Source organism: Scyliorhinus torazame, chromosome 11, assembly GCF_047496885.1.
Source record: "Scyliorhinus torazame isolate Kashiwa2021f chromosome 11, sScyTor2.1, whole genome shotgun sequence".
Lineage (NCBI taxonomy): Eukaryota > Metazoa > Chordata > Chondrichthyes > Carcharhiniformes > Scyliorhinidae > Scyliorhinus > Scyliorhinus torazame.
In genome coordinates, this window is record NC_092717.1 from 66,061,882 (window position 1) to 66,080,064 (window position 18,183).

An 18,183-nucleotide genomic window follows, 5' to 3' on the forward strand; every position below is an offset into this window, starting at 1 on the left:
ATTTAAGAAAACTTTCTTTATGTTACTTGCTGTGTCATTGCTTTACACTCCAAATGCCAAATATTTTTCATGAAAATTTATTGTGTCAACTTCTCATACTATGTGCACACTCTTTTGCCAGTTAACGTCCTTAAGTGGCACCACTGACGGGACAATGTCAGACAGTGTGACAAGTTCACAAAAGCAGTTCTATTGTGAATCTTGACCTAGAAATTTGCAATAGAAATGTGAAAATAAGAACAGTAGGGTTAGAATATCCGCTTTGAATGCAATTGACAATCTGTGTGAAAATTGCACCCAAACATTGTGCTGATTTTGCGAAGTTTTTTTCTTTGCTGTATGCTCACACTCATTTACATATCACAAGATGGACAATTTGCCTTGAATTAGTACAATTGAGCAATGATTATCAACAAAGCTTTAAATCATATTTGCTTAAAAATTGATATATTTGAGTGGTAACTAGGTTCAACTTGGTTCGTACAGCTAAAAGTTGTATCCCATAAATATATAAACATTTTGATCACTGTTAATCCCCCACCTGTGAGTAATCCAATTTTAAAAGACTGAAAATGATTTTAAAAAACTAAAGCACTGTTTACAAGTTATATTGGGGTGCAGTAGCCAGTTTCTTAGCAAACTATATTCAAAAGCTTTTAAACCATGCCTATTAGTCATAGTGTCACAGAGGGTTATAGCACAGAAAGGCCTTTTGGCCTATCATGTCAAAAGCATCCACCAAACTATTCTAATCCCATTTTCCAGCACTTGTGTGCTTAGGCATCACAGGTGCACATCTAAATGCATCTTAAATGTTATATGGATCTCTGCCTCCACCACCCTTTCAGGCAGTGAGTTCCAGACTCCCACCAACTACTGGGTGAAAACATTTTTCCTCAATCCTCTCTAAACCTCCTGCCCCTTACCTTAAATCTATTTCCCCTGGTCACTGATTTGGATTTACTGTCACGTGTACTGAAGTACAGTGTAAAGTATTGTTCTGCCTAGAGCCCAGACCGTACATGAAAAACATAGGACATACGATAAAACCTTTTGTTCCTGCATGTAGGCGAGTATTTCATTTTTGAAGGCGTGATGCCTTGCCTGCTACAGTATCAGTTGCACAGAAGCTGCTGTGTTAGTTTTGTTCAACAGTAAGACTACTTTGTCTACATACAATTCCAGATTCTGGATACTATGTGTTTTATTCACATATCATTTGAATTGCTGCCTAATTTTCTCAGTAATTTAATTCCATGGCGGGGAAATCTAATTGCTTGGCGTTAATTATAGCAGCACGACAAGACTACATGGATTCCAGGGGGCATACCATCCTAGGGGGCATTACCTGTGCGGTGCACATAGCAGTCATCATTGATAGTGAGCACTGTGGCACAAAGTGCATTTTTAAAAAATTTAGAGTACCCAATTCATTTTTTCCAGTTAAGGGGCAATTTAACATGGCCAATCCACCTAGCCTGCACATCTTTGGGTTGTAGGGGCGACACCCACGCAAGCACAGGGAGAATGTGCAAACTCCACATGGACGGTGACCCAGAGCCAGGATCGAACCTGGGACCTCCGCGCCGTGAGGCTGCAGGGCTAACCCACTGCGCCACCGTGCTGCCCAAAAAAGTGCATAATTGAGCCACTATCAGCCCTGGGCAAATGCATAATCTGCATAGCACTGCTTTATACCCTATGGTAAAGTAAGGGTTTAAACAAGATTCGTTATTCCCTTATAAATGTATCCGTTGAATTGTCTCTTGTATCTTTATTGTTTGATTAAGTTCTTTACTTGAAGGCCTCAAAAGCCTGGATTTTAGAGTTAATATTTTCAAAAGTGCTTATATTTTCTAACTGCGATGTTAACAGCTGCATCTGGATTTGCCATCTGAATACCTGCAGTGTCCTATTTTCAAGGAGATGTCAGTCCATTCAGCTATCTGAGCCCAAAGAGACAAAAATGCAATCTCATATTCTAGAATGAAGAATGGCAGAAATATGTAACATATTTTTGCCTTGGTAGCTCCAGAGGAGAGTGAAGGAAAAACCGTAGAAAAGATTGTATAACAGTGATAGATCGGTAAAAAGATAAACATTATGAAATATTAAGCAATTGCATTGTTGAACATTTCCAATCTGTTCTTCAATGTGGCCCTGTCCAACTCGAGGCTCACGATCTCAATTTCCCTCTCTGATGTTTCCCTCTATGATGAAGACAGAGGGTGGTGGTTGATGGGAAATGTTCAGAATGGAGTTCAGTTACAAGTGGCGTACCACAAGGATCTGTTCTGGGGCCGTTGCTGTTTGTCATTTTTATCAATGACCTAGAGGAAGGCGCAGAAGGGTGGGTGAGTAAATTTGCAGACGACACTAAAGTCGGTGGTGTTGTCGACAGTGAGGAAGGATGTAGCAGGTTACAGAGGGACATAGATAAGCTGCAGAGCTGGGCTGAGAGGTGGCAAATGGAGTTTAATGTAGAGAAGTGTGAGGTGATTCACTTTGGAAGGAATAACAGGAATGCGGAATATTTGGCTAATGGTAAAGTTCTTGGAAGTGTGGATGAGCAGAGGGATCTAGGTGTCCATGTACATAGATCCCTGAAAGTTGCCACCCAGGTTGATAGGGTTGTGAAGAAGGCCTATGGAGTGTTGGCCTTTATTGGTAGAGGGATTGAGTTCCGGAGTCAGGAGGTCATGTTGCAGCTGTACAAAACTCTGGTACGGCCGCATTTGGAGTATTGCGTACAGTTCTGGTCACCGCATTATAGGAAGGACGTGGAGGCTTTGGAGCGGGTGCAGAGGAGATTTACCAGGATGTTGCCTGGTATGGAGGGAAAATCTTATGAGGAAAGGCTGATGGACTTGAGGTTGTTTTCGTTGGAGAGAAGAAGGTTAAGAGGAGACTTAATAAAGGCATACAAAATGATCAGGGGGTTAGATAGGGTGGACAGTGAGAGCCTTCTCCCGCGGATGGACATGGCTGGCACGAGAGGACATAGCTTTAAACTGAGGGGTAATAGATATAGGACAGAGGTCAGAGGTAGGTTCTTTACGCAAAGAGTGGTGAGGCCGTGGAATGCCCTACCGGCAACAGTAGTGAACTCGCCAACATTGAGGGCATTTAAAAGTTTATTGGATAAACATATGGATGATAATGGCATAGTGTAGGTTAGATGGCTTTTGTTTCGGTGCAACATCGTGGGCCGAAGGGCCTGTACTGCGCTGTATCGTTTTATATTCTATGTTCTATGATGTCTCAGGTTTTGGTCTCCTTCAATGCACCAACGCAGCTCAATGCAAGTTTCCAAAACGGGATCTCCCTTCAGCCTGACAGCACAAACTTCAACCTGGCTCATGAAACTTGACATAACTTGCTTTTTTTTTGCCATCCAATTCAAAAAGGATGTTACCCCATCTTGCTACCCTAAGTTGGTGCCCCTCTTTATAAGGAGGGGGTAAGTTTACCAAGGTTTCAACACCAGACTTCTATCTGATGGCCATTGCTGGAAAGCGTATGTGTGGATGTTGAACAAAAACTGGATCAACCACATTCAAATAACCAGCCATTGCTCATTGTCTATACCGACCATAAAGAGGGGCATTAAAGCACTTTGAGACAAGGGAGGAAAATTGTTTTAGAAATAATATTATTGCTCTGTGGATACTTCAATTAAATTGGGAGTGCGGACATTCTTTGTAACATTAATTTAAGTTTCAAACCTGACCCATTTTTAAATACATATAGGTGAATAGCTGTTCCACCTGGTCTCCATATAAAAATGTACAAACGGTAGTTTGATGGTTCAGGTTAGAATTTGCAACAACATCTAACCTTACTCAGTATCATAATTTGTCAACATCTAGAATATAAATTTGAGCCGTGCTGCATAAAGTTAACACAACACCAGGAGTCACTGTAATTGGTCTAATTTACTCATTTATACTTTCTGGTTTTCTTTTGTGTTCTTCATCATTTGAAAGAAGCATATTACATAAATACATAGAAGATAGGAGCAGGAGGAGGCCTTTTGGCCCTTCGAGCCTGCTCCGCCATTTATCGCAATCATGGTTGATCATCCCAACTCAATAGCCTAATCCTGCTTTCTCCGCATAACCTTTGAGCCTATTCGCCCCAAGTGCTACATATCTTGTTATATGAATAGAATCAATGTTTTAGTATCAGCTACTTCCTGTGGTAATGAATTCCACAGGCTCACCACTCTTTGTGTGAATAAGTGTCTCCTCATCTCTGTCCAAACTGGTTTACCCTGAATCCTCAGACCGTGACCCCTGGTTCTGGACACACGCACCATTGGGAACATTTTCCCTGCAACTGCCCTGTCTAGTCCTGTTAGAATTTTATAAGTCTCTATGAGATCCCCCCCCCTCATTCTTCAGAACTCCAGCGAGAATAATCCTAACCTAGTCAATCTCTCCTTATAGGACAGTCCCGCCATCCGTGGAATCAGTCTGGTAAACCTTCGCTGCACACCCTCGAGAGCAAGAACATCCTTCCTCAGAAAAAGAGACCAAAACTGCATACAATATTTTAGGTGTGGCCTCACCAAGTCCCTGTATAATTGCAACAACACATCCCTGTTCTCGTACTCAAAACCACTCGTAATGAAGGCCAACATAGCATTCGCCTTCTTTAGAGCCTGCTGGACCTGCATGCTTTCTTTCAGCGACTGGTGCAGAAGGACATCGAGGTCCCGCTGCACACTCCCCTCTCCCAATTTACAACTGTCCAGATAGTAATCTGCCTTCCTGTTTTTGCTTCCAAAGTGAATAACATCACACTTATCCAAATGATACTGCATCTACCATTGATTTGCCCACTCACCCAATCTGTCCAAAGCATGCTGTAGGCTCTTTGCATTCTCGTCACAGTTCACCCTCCCATCCAACTTGGTATCATCTGCAAACTTCGAGATGTTACATTTTGTTCCCTCATCCAAATCATTGACACATATATATTGTGAATAGCTGGGGTTCCAGAACCCATCCCTGTGGCACCCCACTAATTACTGCCTGCCAATTTTAAAAGGACCCATTAATCCCTACTGTCTGTTTCCTCTCTGCCAACAAGTTTTCTATCCACCTCAATACACTTGCCCCAGTCCCATGCGTTTTAATCTTGCAGAATAATCTGTTTTGCGGGACTTTGTGAAACGCCTTCTGAAAGTCCAAATATACCAATTCGACTGACTCCCCCTTGTCAACTGAACTAGTGACATCTTAAAATAATTCCAACAGATTTGTCAAGCATGATTTCCCCTTCATAAATCCATGCTAAATCTGAATGATCCTGCCACTGCTATCTAAATGTTCCGCTATAAAGTCCTTGATAATGGATGCAAGAATTTTCCCCACTCCTGATGTTAGGCTTACTGGTCTATAATTCCCTGCTTTCTCTCTTCCCCCCTTTTTGAATATTGGAGTGACATTAGCTACCCTCCAATCTGTAAGGACTGTTTCAGAATCTAGAGAATCCTGGAAGTTGACCACCAATGCATCCACTGTTTCCAGAGCCACCTCCTTAAGCACTCTGGGATGCAGATTCTCAGGCCTTGGGGAATTATCCACCTTCACTCCCATTAATCTTTCCAACACCATTTCTTTATTAATATTGGTCTCCCTCAATTCTTCCCTCTCACTAAACCTTTCATTCTCCAATATTTCTGGTGTCTGGTTTGTGTCCTCTTTTGTGAAGACAGAACCAAAGTATGTATTCAAATGCTCAACCATTTCTTTGTCTCTTATTATACATTCACCTGTTTCTGTCTGTCGGGGGCCTACATTTCTCTTTATCAATCTCTTTCTCTTCACACATCTATAGAAACTCAGTGTCAGTCTTGATGTTCTCTGCAAGCTCACTTTCGTACTGGGTTTTCCCCTTCGTAATCAATCCCGTGGTCCTTTGCTGAATTCTAAACTGCTCCCAATCCTCAGACCTATTATTTTTCTTGGCCACTCTGTATGCTTCTTCCTTGGATCGGATACTATTTCTAATTTCCTTTGTAAGCCATGGATTGGCCCTCTTACCTATTTTGCTTTTGTGCCTGACAGGAATGAACCGTTGCTGCAGTTCCCCTATCCCCCATATTCTACTCTAATTTTTGTTGATGAATATTTTTTGAAGTATGTATTTACAATTAAAGTATTACCCTGGCAATTTCAGATGTTTCTAACGTACAACTCATTCAGAGAATGTCAGTAAGGATGATTGTAAGGATCCTCCTTTTTAATCCCTGTCTGTTCCACTTTCCTCCTTTTAAGTTCCGTTAACCTATTCGCTATTGCCAATTTTTATCCACAGATGGTTAATACCTTTAAGACCGAGCAGCTTACCTTTCATTTAAAAATCAGAAACTCCAACAAGATGTGCCGTTTGGTCTGACACCAGTAATGACCCGGCCTGACTGGCTTGGATGGTGGCCGATGAGCTATTCCTAAGAGCTGGGTTCTTCTCAAGAACGAGGCAGCGATTGGTTCTGCTGTCTCTGGAATGTTCCTTCGGGAGATCAGGTTTTACTTTTGTTTTGGTCAGAAGCTGGAGAGTCATAGCCCTAATCGCTCTCTCACATCTAATGGATTCTTTCTGAAGACACAAATTAAAGAGCTTTCTCCACAGCCAGATTGAACTGTGGAGAATCCAGTAGGGATTCTGTAGGGAGATTCAGCCGAGCCACTAGCTGCAGGCAAGGTCAGTTGTTTAAAAACCCATTTTAAAATCTTGTGTGGGGAATTCTGTTCTTATCTCAGCAGAGCTGTTGGTCATTCTTGTGGATTTGGAAACAAGTAAAATTAAACAGGCCTGAGGCGCATCCTCTGGAAGGCCCAGGTTAATAAATGTTAAAGTGACTCCGCAGCAGGAATCCTACGTCCTGGGAGTTCTGACCAAATGTCCCTACCAGAAGATCCTCGTTAGCAATCCAATGGCGGTTTAAGTCATAGAGTCATCGATGTTTACAGCATGGAAACAGGCCCTTTGGCCCAGCTTGTCCATGCCGTCCAGTTTCTATCGCAAAGCTAGTCCCACTTGCCCGCATTTGGCCCATATCCCTCTATACCCACCCATGTAACTGTCTAACTGTTTTTTAAAAGAAAAAATTGTACCCACCCCTGCCTCTGCCAGTTCGTTCCAGATGCTCACCACCCTCTGTGTGAAGAAATGTCCCCTCTGGTCTCTTTTGTATCTCTCCCCTCTTACCTTAAACCTCTACCCTCTAGTTCCAGACTTCTCTACCTTTGTCCCTGCTGCAACGATCTTACCATCAAAAGCAAGGATACTCATCTTTCATTTCATATTTTAATTCCTATTATTTTGTATGTGTCTGTCTTGTGTGTGTTGGGTAGACAGTGGGACAGTAAAAAGAAGAGGTAGTAGATTAGCTGACCCTTATTCTATTATAATTATTGCATATTTCAACTTTGTTCCTGTTATAAATAAACAGTTATTTTGTTCAACTTTCAAACCCGGTGGCTATAACTTGTTGAGCAATCAAGGGGCCAAACATTCTGCAAATTTTATATGAATTATTGGTTTATTCACTTGCGTTGGGTCTCCGGGGTCTGTGGGACTGGAATCGACCAGCACTAGCCCAGCGTGTTGTAACATGATAAACTGGTCCAGATTGTCCTTGGAAATATAATTTATATGTGGTGCAAGAAAGGATCCAGTAGATAATGAAGGGGTAATCGTTAATAATTTGCTATTCTGCACAGCAGTGTGCAGTGTCCCACGAGAAAGGTGCAAGTGTGCCACGGCCAATAGCACTCCCGCACATGTACCCTTTCATCAAGCAACCCAAAAAGCCCCAACCGTTTCGCTGAGCAAATGCCCGGCTTCCACTGCAGATGCTGCTTGAATGCTACATTCAAAACCAATTCTCTTCCCAAAAGCTGCCGGACGCGAGCCCCCCAGTTAACATAGTCTAAGTAACGAAGACTACTATCAGCTCATGCAATGCACTGGTTGCTAGGTGTTTGGGGGCAATCAGGCCTGAGGTGCACTTTGTGCCGTGGTTGACCACGTGGTGGGGGATTAGAAGAGGGCCAAAAGCAGGGCCTTGCCATGTGTTTGATCACTGGCTGCCATCAAAGTGATGGATGTAGGGTGTGAGGTGGCCAAACCTTCAATGGAGATAATACCAAGTGAGAGCTGCGGCTGCCCATTCGTTGAACATATACAAAAGGTCCTTCCCCCAAGGATTAATGATATTAAGGCGGAATGTATAGTTTAATTAAAGTACACGCAACAATACAAAATTTAAAAATGTGGAGGAAATATATCCACCTGTATTTATTCTAATGCCTGTTGGCTAATCATTTTCGCACACATGTATGGCAATAGCAAGGAATCAAATATTGTGAATGAAAATTCCAAACAGTAAATAGCTCAAGACACCTTGATTTGGAATATTTACACCTAGCTTATCATCATACTTTGAAAGAAAAAACACCAACCGAAAACTATCTTTATAAAGTATTAAATATATTGCTTATCATTTGACACACAGCAGCAGAGCTACGTAACAGAGTTACACGGTGCAATCTAATGGAAAGGTTTAAGTGTCATTTGCGGTGGGTTTTGCCGGGAGTTTCCAGCTGGCCCTACAGGCGAGTTCCCCACCGCTGTTCAATGAGACTTAGTCACTTTTTTGGACCCTGGGGAGTTTCTCACTGGTTTAGCCCACACTTAAAATTTTATTCATCACTGACGAGATGAACTCAGAGATCGGACTGCCATCTTGAAAACGTGCCCCAATCTCTAAGTGAGCGTGTGGATCCCCCACACCCCACAGTTAGGGGCAATGTCATCCCCCACACATGGACACCCACACCCCTCCGTGAGGAGACCCTACTATGGAGTCCCAGGACCCCCACCAGTCACCCCACAACCTCCCAGAAGCCCCTTCCTACCTGCCGTGTACCCCCCCTCCCCCACACCCTTTATGCCCCCCACCCTCTGTGGCCTCCGATGGCCTGGGAGACCCCCGGGTGCCGTTCCTCCTGGTCCATGTTTGTGTGGACCAGTACTGAACGGCGCGCAGCTGCAGCCTCCCTGGGGAGGCCTGTAGATCCCGATTGGCCGGTAGATCCCGGTTGAGCTTGCCTAGAATCAACAGTGCAGAAGCAGGCCATTTGGCCCATCGAATTTGCACCGGCCCTTGGAAAGAGAACCGTACTCAAGGCTACACCTCCACCCTATCTCCATAATCCAATAACCCCACCAACCTTTTTGGACACTAAGGGGCAATTTAGCATGGCCAATCGACCTAACCTGCACGTCTTTGGATTGAGGAAACCGGAACACCCAGAGGAAACATACACACACACGGAGAAAGTGCAAATGCCACACAGTCACCCCAGACTGGAATTTAAGATGGGTCCCTGGAGCTGTGAGGCTAACCACTGCCACCGTGCCGCCTGAGTAGGTTTAAACCCGACTTAGGCGCGCGCCGTTTGGTCACGTCCATTCTGGGTGCGATTCTGCGTCCGATGCCATGCGAGATTTGGGTAGATATCATGAGGCATAAAGGCTGACGGGAAGCCCACTGAGGCCTCTCCCGGCATCTACCCATTGTGCTCTTGAGCGCAACACAGTCAGTAGATCGCACCCACAGAGTTTAACGCGATATGAGGCCAATGCAAACCATGTGTAGTTAAAGGAGAGCAAATAGATTATGTGTGTCGACTTCCGGTGACGGCCATGGCGTGACTGGTCGCACATTTGGTGGCTCCCGCTTGTGGTAGACTTTTCGGACCTTTCCCGGCTAACGGCTGGGCTGTGAGATTGAAAAAGGTGTAGGAGGAGTGGAGGAAGAGAGTCCCCCACCCGTCCATGGATTTGTGGATCAGAAGTGGTCAAAAAAGGAGGGAACAGTCGTCGAAAGTTGGTTTGGTGCCTGTGACACAGGAGAAAATGGCGGAGGGCCAGGGACCGATCCTGCCCGCTCAATGATCAACAGCGCAGCTGCAGCCTCCCTGGGGAGGCCTGTAGATCCCGATTGGCCGGTAGATCCCGGTTGAGCTTGCCTAGAATCAACAGTGCAGAAGCAGGCCATTTGGCCCATCTTCCTTCATGAGACGTTTGCCCAGCAGAGGTAGGAGAACTTGGAAAGATCTGGCCAGGATGGTGGACCTGCAAAGGCGGGGTTTGGCCGCATAGAGATGAGGTTGGAGGCCCAGGGCCAGGCGATCCAGAAGGTGGAGGAGGCGGTGCAGGAGGCAGTGAGGGAACACGAGGAGCAGCTTGCCTCGATGGCAGTGGAGGGTTGATGCGAGATCAACAGGCGGCTGCAGGAGAAAGTGGAGGGCCTGAAGAATCGGTCATGCAGGCAGAATTTAAGGATCATGGGCCTGCCGGAGGGCAGCGAGGGAGCGGATGCTGGCGCGTATGTGGCACGGATGTTTGAGAAGCTGCTGGGAGTGGGGCCTTTGGAAGTGGACCGGGCGCTAATGAGGAAGCCGCAGGGGAACGAGCCGCTGAGGGCGATGGTGCTGCGCTGCACCAGTTCTTGGATAAAGAGTAGAGTTTGAGGTGAGCCAGGCAGACGAGGCGTTGCACCTGGGAGGGCAGTGAACTGGGCGTGTATCAGGGCCTGGGTGCGGAGCTGGCTAAAAGGAGAGCGAGTTTTAACAAGGTGAAGATGGTCCTCTTTAAGAAGGGGGTGAAGATTGGAATGTTGTACCTGGCGCACCTGGGAGTAACATATAAATGTTGGGAACTCTACTTTGGGACCCCGGAGGAGGCGATGGATTGTGTCAGAGACAATGAACTGGCAGGAGAGGGAGGACATTGAACTTTGGAGGAGATGTTCCTGTTCCAGCCCTTTGGGGTGTGTTTAGGGCCATCATTTTGCTTTTTTGTTTTGTGTTTGTTTCCTCTGGATGGTAGATGGTGGGTTGCTCTTTTCTTTGTGTTTGGTGGGGGTTGTTAAGTCTGCACTGGGAGGTTAGGGGAGTGGGGGGGTAGGGGGAATCAGTGGAGGGTAGGATTCTAGGCGCCATGAGCGGAGGCTACCAGACTTGCTGGGCGGGCTAGTTCACGGAAGCGCTGTGGAGGGTGAACAGGTGGTTAGTGTGTGGGTGGGGGGGTTGGCGTTGTTATTTTGTGGTTGGGTGGGGGTGAATGCTGACACGGAAAGGTTTCTAAAAGGTGGTATGGGGAGGGTCGATGATGGTGAGCGGCCGAGGTCAGGCTTGAGGAGACGCGGGCTGGAGGCTGGCCCAGGAAGGGCTATGGGTGACTTGGAACGTGAGAGGGTTGAATGGGCCAATCAATAGGGCCCGAGCATTCGCACATTTGAAAAACTTGAAGGCGGATGTGGCGATGATACAGGAGACACAACTGAGGCTGGCAGACCAGACTAGGCTGAGGAAAGGGTGGGTAGGGCAGGTTTTTCATTCGGGGTTAGATTCCAAAACAAGAGGGGTGGCGATTTTGATTAGTAAGCGGGTGGTGTTCGAAAAGGGAAGTATAGTGGCGGACTCTTGGCGGAGGGGGAAGTATGTTATGGTGAGTGGGAAATTTCAGTGGATGCCAGTGGTGCTGGTGAATATTTATGCCCCAAACTAGGACGATGTAGAGTTTATGAGGCGGGTGTTGGGGAAGATCCCCAATTTGGACTCGCACCGGCTGGTTATGGGGGGGATGATTTTAACACATTTCTAGACCCAAGGTTGGATTAGTTGAGTTTGAGGTCAGTGAGGATGTCGGCGGCAGTGGAGGAGCGAAGGGGGTTTATGGAGCACATGGGAGGGCTGGATCCCTAGAGGTTTGGGAGGCTGTGAGCGAAGAAATTTTGATTCTTCTCCCATGTGCACAAGGTGTACTCCCGAATTTACTTTTTTCTTTTGGATAAGACATTGTTGGCAGGGGTGCTGCACGTTGAGTACTCGGCGATAGTGGTGTCAGATCACGCCCCACATTGTGTGGATTTGCGGGTTCATAGTGGGGGGGCAATGGAGGTTAGATGTGGGCTGCGGGGGGAGGAAAAGGGAGGCCATTCAAGGGCATGTGGAGATAAATGACACTGGAGAGGTTTCGGTATGGGAGGCTTTGAAGGCAGTGGTGGGAGGGGAGTTCATATCGATACGGGCAAACGGAGAAGGCGGAGCGGGCGGAGATGGAAAGGCTAGTGGAGGAGATCCTGCAGGTGGACAGGAGGTGCTCGGAAGCCCCGGAGGCGGGGCTGTCAAATGAGCGTCAGAAGCTGCAGATGGGGTTTGGATTGCTATCTACAGGGAAGGCGGTGGGGCAGTTGAGCAGGGCGGTGTACGGGTATGGTGAGAAGGGAGGCTGGCACCCCAGTTGAGGAAACAGAGGCGGCGAGGGAGATTGCGAAAGTGAAGGACAAGAGGGGAACATGGTCCTGGACCCGGTGGGGGTGAATGGGGATTTCTATAGCAGGTTATATGAGTCGGAACCCCCAACCGGGGTGGAGCGGATGAGGCAGTTTTTAGAGGGATTGGAGTTCCCAAGGGTGGAAGAGGAGCTGGTGAGAGGGCCTGGGGGCCGTAATTGGGCTGGTTGAAGTGGTGGAGGAGCTGGAGGCGATGCAGTCTGGCAAGGTCCCGGGCCCGGACGGGTACCCAGTGGAGTTCTATAAAATATTCTCTGTTTGTGAGGGCGTTTAATGAGGTGACGGGTGCTCCCCGCGACCATGTCACAGGCCTCGATATCTCTCATCCTGAAGCGGGAAAAGGACCCGGAACATTGAGGGTCGCACAGACCGATCTCCCTGTTAAATGTAGATGCCAAGCTTTTGGCCAAGATCCTGGCCCTGAGGATAGAGGATTGTGTGCCAAGGGGCATTGAGTATAAAAATTGGCAAGCCATGTTGCAGCTGTATAGAACCTTAGTTAGGCCACTCTTGGATTATAGTGTTCACTTCTGGTTGCCACACTACCAGAAGGATGTGGAGGCTTTAGAGAGGGTGCAGAAGAGATTTACCAGGATGTTGCCTGGTATGGAGGGCATTAGCTATGAGGAGAGGTTGAATAAACTCGGTTTGTTCTCACTGGAATGACGGAGGTTGAGGGGCGACCTGATAGAGGTCTACAAAATTATGAGGGGCAAAGACAGAGTGGATGGTCAGAGACGTTTTCCCAGGGTAGAGGGGTCAATTACTAGGGGGCATAGGTTTAAGGTGCGAGGGGCAAGGTTTAGAGGAGATGTACGAGGTACGTTTTTTACACAAGAGGGTAGTGGGTGCCTGGAACTCGCTGCCGGAGGAGGTGGTGGAAGCAGGGACGATAGTGACATTTAAGGGGCATCTTGACAAATACAAGAATAGGATGGGAATAGAGGGATACGGACCCAGGAAGTGTAGAAGATTTTAGTTTAGACGGGCAGCATGGTCGTCGCAGGCTTAGAAGCCCAAAGGGCCTGTTCCTGTGCTGTACTTTTCTTTGTTCGTTTTGTTCAGGGGTGATAGGGGAGGACCGGACAAGGTTCGTGAAGGGGAGGCATCTGGCGGCGAATATCAGGGGGTTGTTAAATGTCATAATGTTGCCCTCCGAGGGACAAGAGTTGGAGGTGGTGGTCACCATGGATGCAGAAAAGGCCTTTGATCGTGTCGAGTGGGACTACTTGTGGGAGGTTCTGGGACGGTTTGGGTTTGGGCAGAGTTTTATGGATTGGGTCTGGGTGTTGTATCGACCACGGGTGGCGAGTGTGGGACGAACTGGGTGAGTTCGGACTATTTTAAGCTGCACCGGGGGTCGAGGCAGGGATGTCCACTCTCACCACTGCTTTTCGCCTTGGCTATAGAGCCTTTGGCGATGGCGCTGAAAGGGGGACTGGCAGGGGATAGTACGGGGGGGGGGGGGTGGAGCACAGGGTCTCACTTTACGCGGACAACCTGCTTCTGTACATTTCGGACCCGCTGGGGGGGATTGGAGGGATTATGGGGATCCTAGAGGAATTGAGCTGGTTCTCGGGGTATAAATTGAATATGGGAAAAGGTGCGGTCTTTCCGATCCAAGCGAGAGGGCAGGAGAAGGGACTGGGAGAGATGCCGCTCAAGGTGGGGGGGGGGGGGGGGGTAGCTTTCGATATTTGGGCATCCAGGCGGCGCAAGAGTGGGAGCAGCTGCACAAGCTGAATCTGGCTCGGTTGGTGGATCAGATGAAGGGGGACTTTAGAAGGTGGGATGTGCTCCCGTTGTCACTGGCAGGGAGGGTGCAGACGGTGAAATACTCCCACGGTTCTTGTTCATATTTCAGAGCCTTCCAATTTTTATCCTCAAGGCATTTTTCAAGAGGGTGAATGCGGTGATTTCTGTGTTTGTGTGGGCGGTAAAACCCCGCAGGTGAAGAAGGTGCGGGGACGAGTGGGGTTGGGGGTGCGGGGGCTGGCCCTACCGAACTTTATAAATTATTATTGGGCGAACATGGCGATGGTCAGGAAGTTGGTAGTGAGGAGGGGTCAGTGTGGGAGTGGGTGCAGGGGCACGAGTGTAGGGGCACTGCTAATTCTCTGCCGTTCTTGCCAGCAAGAGCTTCCACAAGCCCGGTAGCAGTGGCTGCCATGAGGGTGTGGGGACAGTGGCGGAAGCACATGGGGTTGGACGGGGTGTTGGTGGGCCACCAATTTGTGGCAACCACCGGTTTGCGCTGAGGGGGGCTGGATGGGGGTGGCAGCAGGCTGGGATCGAGCTGTTGGGGGATTTGTTTATAGATGGGGGTTTTCCGTGTTTGGAGGAGGGGTTTGAGCTACCTGGTGGGTATGGGTTGCGCTACTTGCACGTGAGGGACTTTGTGCGGAGGCAGGTTTCGACCTTTCCGCACCTACCGTCCCAGGTGGTACAAGACGAGGTAGTATCGAGAACGGGAGTGGGGGAGGGGAAGGTATCGGAAATTTGTAAAGAACGCATGGAGTGGAAGGGAGCCCTGATAGGGGAAGTGAGGCGAAAGTGGGAGGAATGTTGGGTAGGGAGTTGGAGGTCAGGTTGTGGGAAGATGCCCTGAGGTGGGTTAATGCGTCGTCGTTATGTGCCAGGCTTAGCCTGATACAATATAAGGTGGTCCACAGGGCGCACATGACTGTGGCCTGGATGAGCAGGTTCTTTGAAGGGATGGAGGATAGGTGTGGGCAGTGTGCGGAAGGGCTTGCAAATCATGTCCATATTTTTGGGGCATGTCCGAGGCTTGGGGGATTTTGGCAGGGGTTTGTTGACGTCATGTCAGAGGTATTGACGGTAAGGGTGGTTCCAAGTCTAGAGATGACTATTTTTGATGTGTCGGAACACCCGGGAGTCCAGGGGGTGAGGGAGGCCATGTTTTGGCCATTGCCACCCTGGTCGCCCGGAGACGGATCTTGTAAGCGTGGAGGTTTCGGGGGTATCGGTTTGTGACAGGGCGGGGTTTCTCAGGCTTGAGAAGATTAAGTTCACCCTGAGGGGATCGATGCCAGGGTTTGCTCGGAGGTGGCAGCCGCTTGTCGACTTCTTTGGGAAAAATTGGGGGGTGTGTTGGGTGAGATGGGAAAACGTTAGTGGGAAATTGGGATTGGGGAATCGTGTATATAAGCCAGGTTGGCTGGGTTTGGCTGTTGGTTGGGTGTGTGTTTTTTTGATACCTGGTGGTAAAAATTGTTAAAATTATGAAAGCCTTAATAAAAACATTTAAAAAAAATAAATGATATGTGTGTTAAGTTCTGTGAAATTTAATTCTCATCTCACAATTGCAAGCAGGTACAATGCGTGGTGGTGTAGTGGTATTGTCACTGGATTGGTGAACCAGAGACCCAGAGTAATGCTCTGGGGACCCAGCTTCAAATCCCGCTATTACAGGTGGTGAAATTTGAAATCAATAAAAATCTGGAAATAAAAGTCGAATGATAACCATGAAAACATTGTCGATTGTTGTAGAAATCCATCTGGTTCACGAACGTCATTTAGAGAGGAAATCTGCTGTCCTTACCTGGTCTGGCCTACATGTGACTCCAGACCCACAGCCTCAAGGGCATTTTGGGATGGGCAACAAATGCTGGCCCAGCAAATGCGACGCCCACGTCCCATGAACGATTAAATAAAACTAACTTTGGTGTTTAGTTTTAACATTTAACTTGGTAAATATAAGAAGGTCGTTTTCATTCAGTGTGAGCACCAGTTATATCACAGTGCAACAATATGTTTTTTATTGTTTTCTGGTTGGCATTGATTGATTTTCTTTTTTATGAATTTAGCGTACCCAATTAATTTTTTCCAATTAAGGGGCAATTTAGTGTGGCCAATCCACCTCCCTTGCACATCTTTAAGTTGTGGTGGCGAAACGCACGCAAACACGGGGAGAATGTGCAAACTCCACATAGACAGTGATCCAGAGCTGGGATCGAACCTGGGACCTCGGTGCCGTGAGGCAGCTGTGCTAACCACTGTGCCACCGTGCTGCCCTGGTTGGCATTGATGGGTATATCTTCACGTCTAATATCTATTAGCATTTTTACTGGAATTCTTGTTGCACTGAATACAACGGTTTTGAATTAAATGTCTGAATGCTGATTTAAACTGAGATCACGAGATGAATGGCCGTGCAATGGGGAAACACTTCGTCCATTGCGGATTGTGGTCCACCTTTTGCCCCGCCCCTAGTACATGATTGCCCACTGTCAGTTCACCACTACATTGAGGGGCGTTTATGAGCAATCGATTGAACTGAAAAAAAACTGGGTGTGTCGTGGAATTGTTTGTCTCATTAAAGTGGGCCCTGATATTGAAAAGGTTGGGAACCACTGCTGTACAGAGCTAATAAACTGTGATGTTGTTCAGACCCACAGAATTGTTCCGTAGTTGCAATATTCAATCAGACCAGGGAGCCAAGAATGACATGAAACTGTGGGAGAAAGGAACCATAAAGATGCCATTTTTGAACATACCTGTGAAAAATATTAAGACCTGTCAGCCAGAAATGTGGAAAGCAGTTGCCTGTTCATTACAAATCAAGCCATGCCACAGCAAGTCTGGAGGAAGTATCTGCAAGTAAGTTCTATTTTACTGGAGCATTGAGGTTTAATCTGATTGTCCGCTCTCATATAAAGGTGTGTTTTTTCATAGTTTGTGCTTTATAGATTCTTCAGTTCCCACTGTACGTTTTACTACAGCAGTTAAAAGATTAATTGAATAATGAATTGCACAAGGAATTTTCTCACGCTTCATATTATTTACCTTTTCATAATTAGCAGTATACAGTAATGTTTCTGTTCCAGTTGGTGTATCATTTATTGCTTGGGAAAATGAGTAAGGCCACATGTAGGAGGCCGCAGAAAACTGTTTGGTATCTTGCCCACCTGCAAAATTATACTTTTCTGGAGTAACAAGTATTCTGTCACTTCCAATTAAAAGAAAAATGTCACTGCTGATTATTATTTGAAGTGTTGAGAGGATAAATTACAACAATACTCCGAGACGATGTAGAATTAAGGCTTGCATGTAAGTGATGTATATTTTCTAGACTGATGTTTTCATATTGAGTATCTTGGCGTTTTAACATAGAATGCTTTGCTTGTAGGTTAAAAGTTGTGTATTTTTTGTTCTTATTGAACTCTGTTTTCATCTGACTGTTCAATCACAACTTCCTGTAATTGGGCCTTGTCCCTATAATTTGGAAATTTGCAGCAGCTTTTCAATATTCTGTTTTCACAGAGGTATGTATTTTGAGGAATTATCAGTGACCCAGTTACTGGATTTACTGCATTCTTATGTCAAGTTTCCAAATTATCTTTGATAATAAGCTAGAAGGAACAGGCATGTAGGAATACTACAGAGTGTTGAGGCTTCCAAATTGTTTAGTCCAATAAAGGAGGTTTCAAAGTATAGGCGACCTAAAGTACACAACAGATGTAGTTTGAGAGGAACAATGAGCCTTATTTTAGAAGGGGCATGAAGGAACTACCAAATGTAGCTGTGTAAGTAGCAAAAATGGTGAAGATGCAAAAGTTACCATAAGCAAAAGGCTAAAATGTATCTGCGCTAATGCAAGAAGAATAGCGATTAAACTTGGGTCAGGAGAATCAATGCTTAGGCAGCAGCAAAATATCATGGATTGAATTGAAACTGAGCTACGCTCAGCTACACATTCCAGGATAAATATTTTTATATTTAGGAAAGCAGAATAGGAAGGGGCGTGGTATTTACTTATGAGGAAACCGATTCCAACAGTGAAACGG

General features: G+C 46.6%; 1 protein-coding gene across 1 annotated transcript in view; it reads left to right on the forward strand.

Annotated features, from left to right (window-relative positions):
* LOC140385927 (reversion-inducing cysteine-rich protein with Kazal motifs-like) overlaps positions 1-18,183 on the forward strand; it is a 212,548-nt gene that overhangs the window by 105,128 nt on the left and 89,237 nt on the right. Inside the window, exon 8 of the mRNA XM_072468578.1 lies at positions 16,787-16,996. Within this exon, the coding sequence (XP_072324679.1) occupies positions 16,787-16,996 (210 nt within the window). The remainder of the gene's footprint in view (positions 1-16,786; positions 16,997-18,183) is intronic.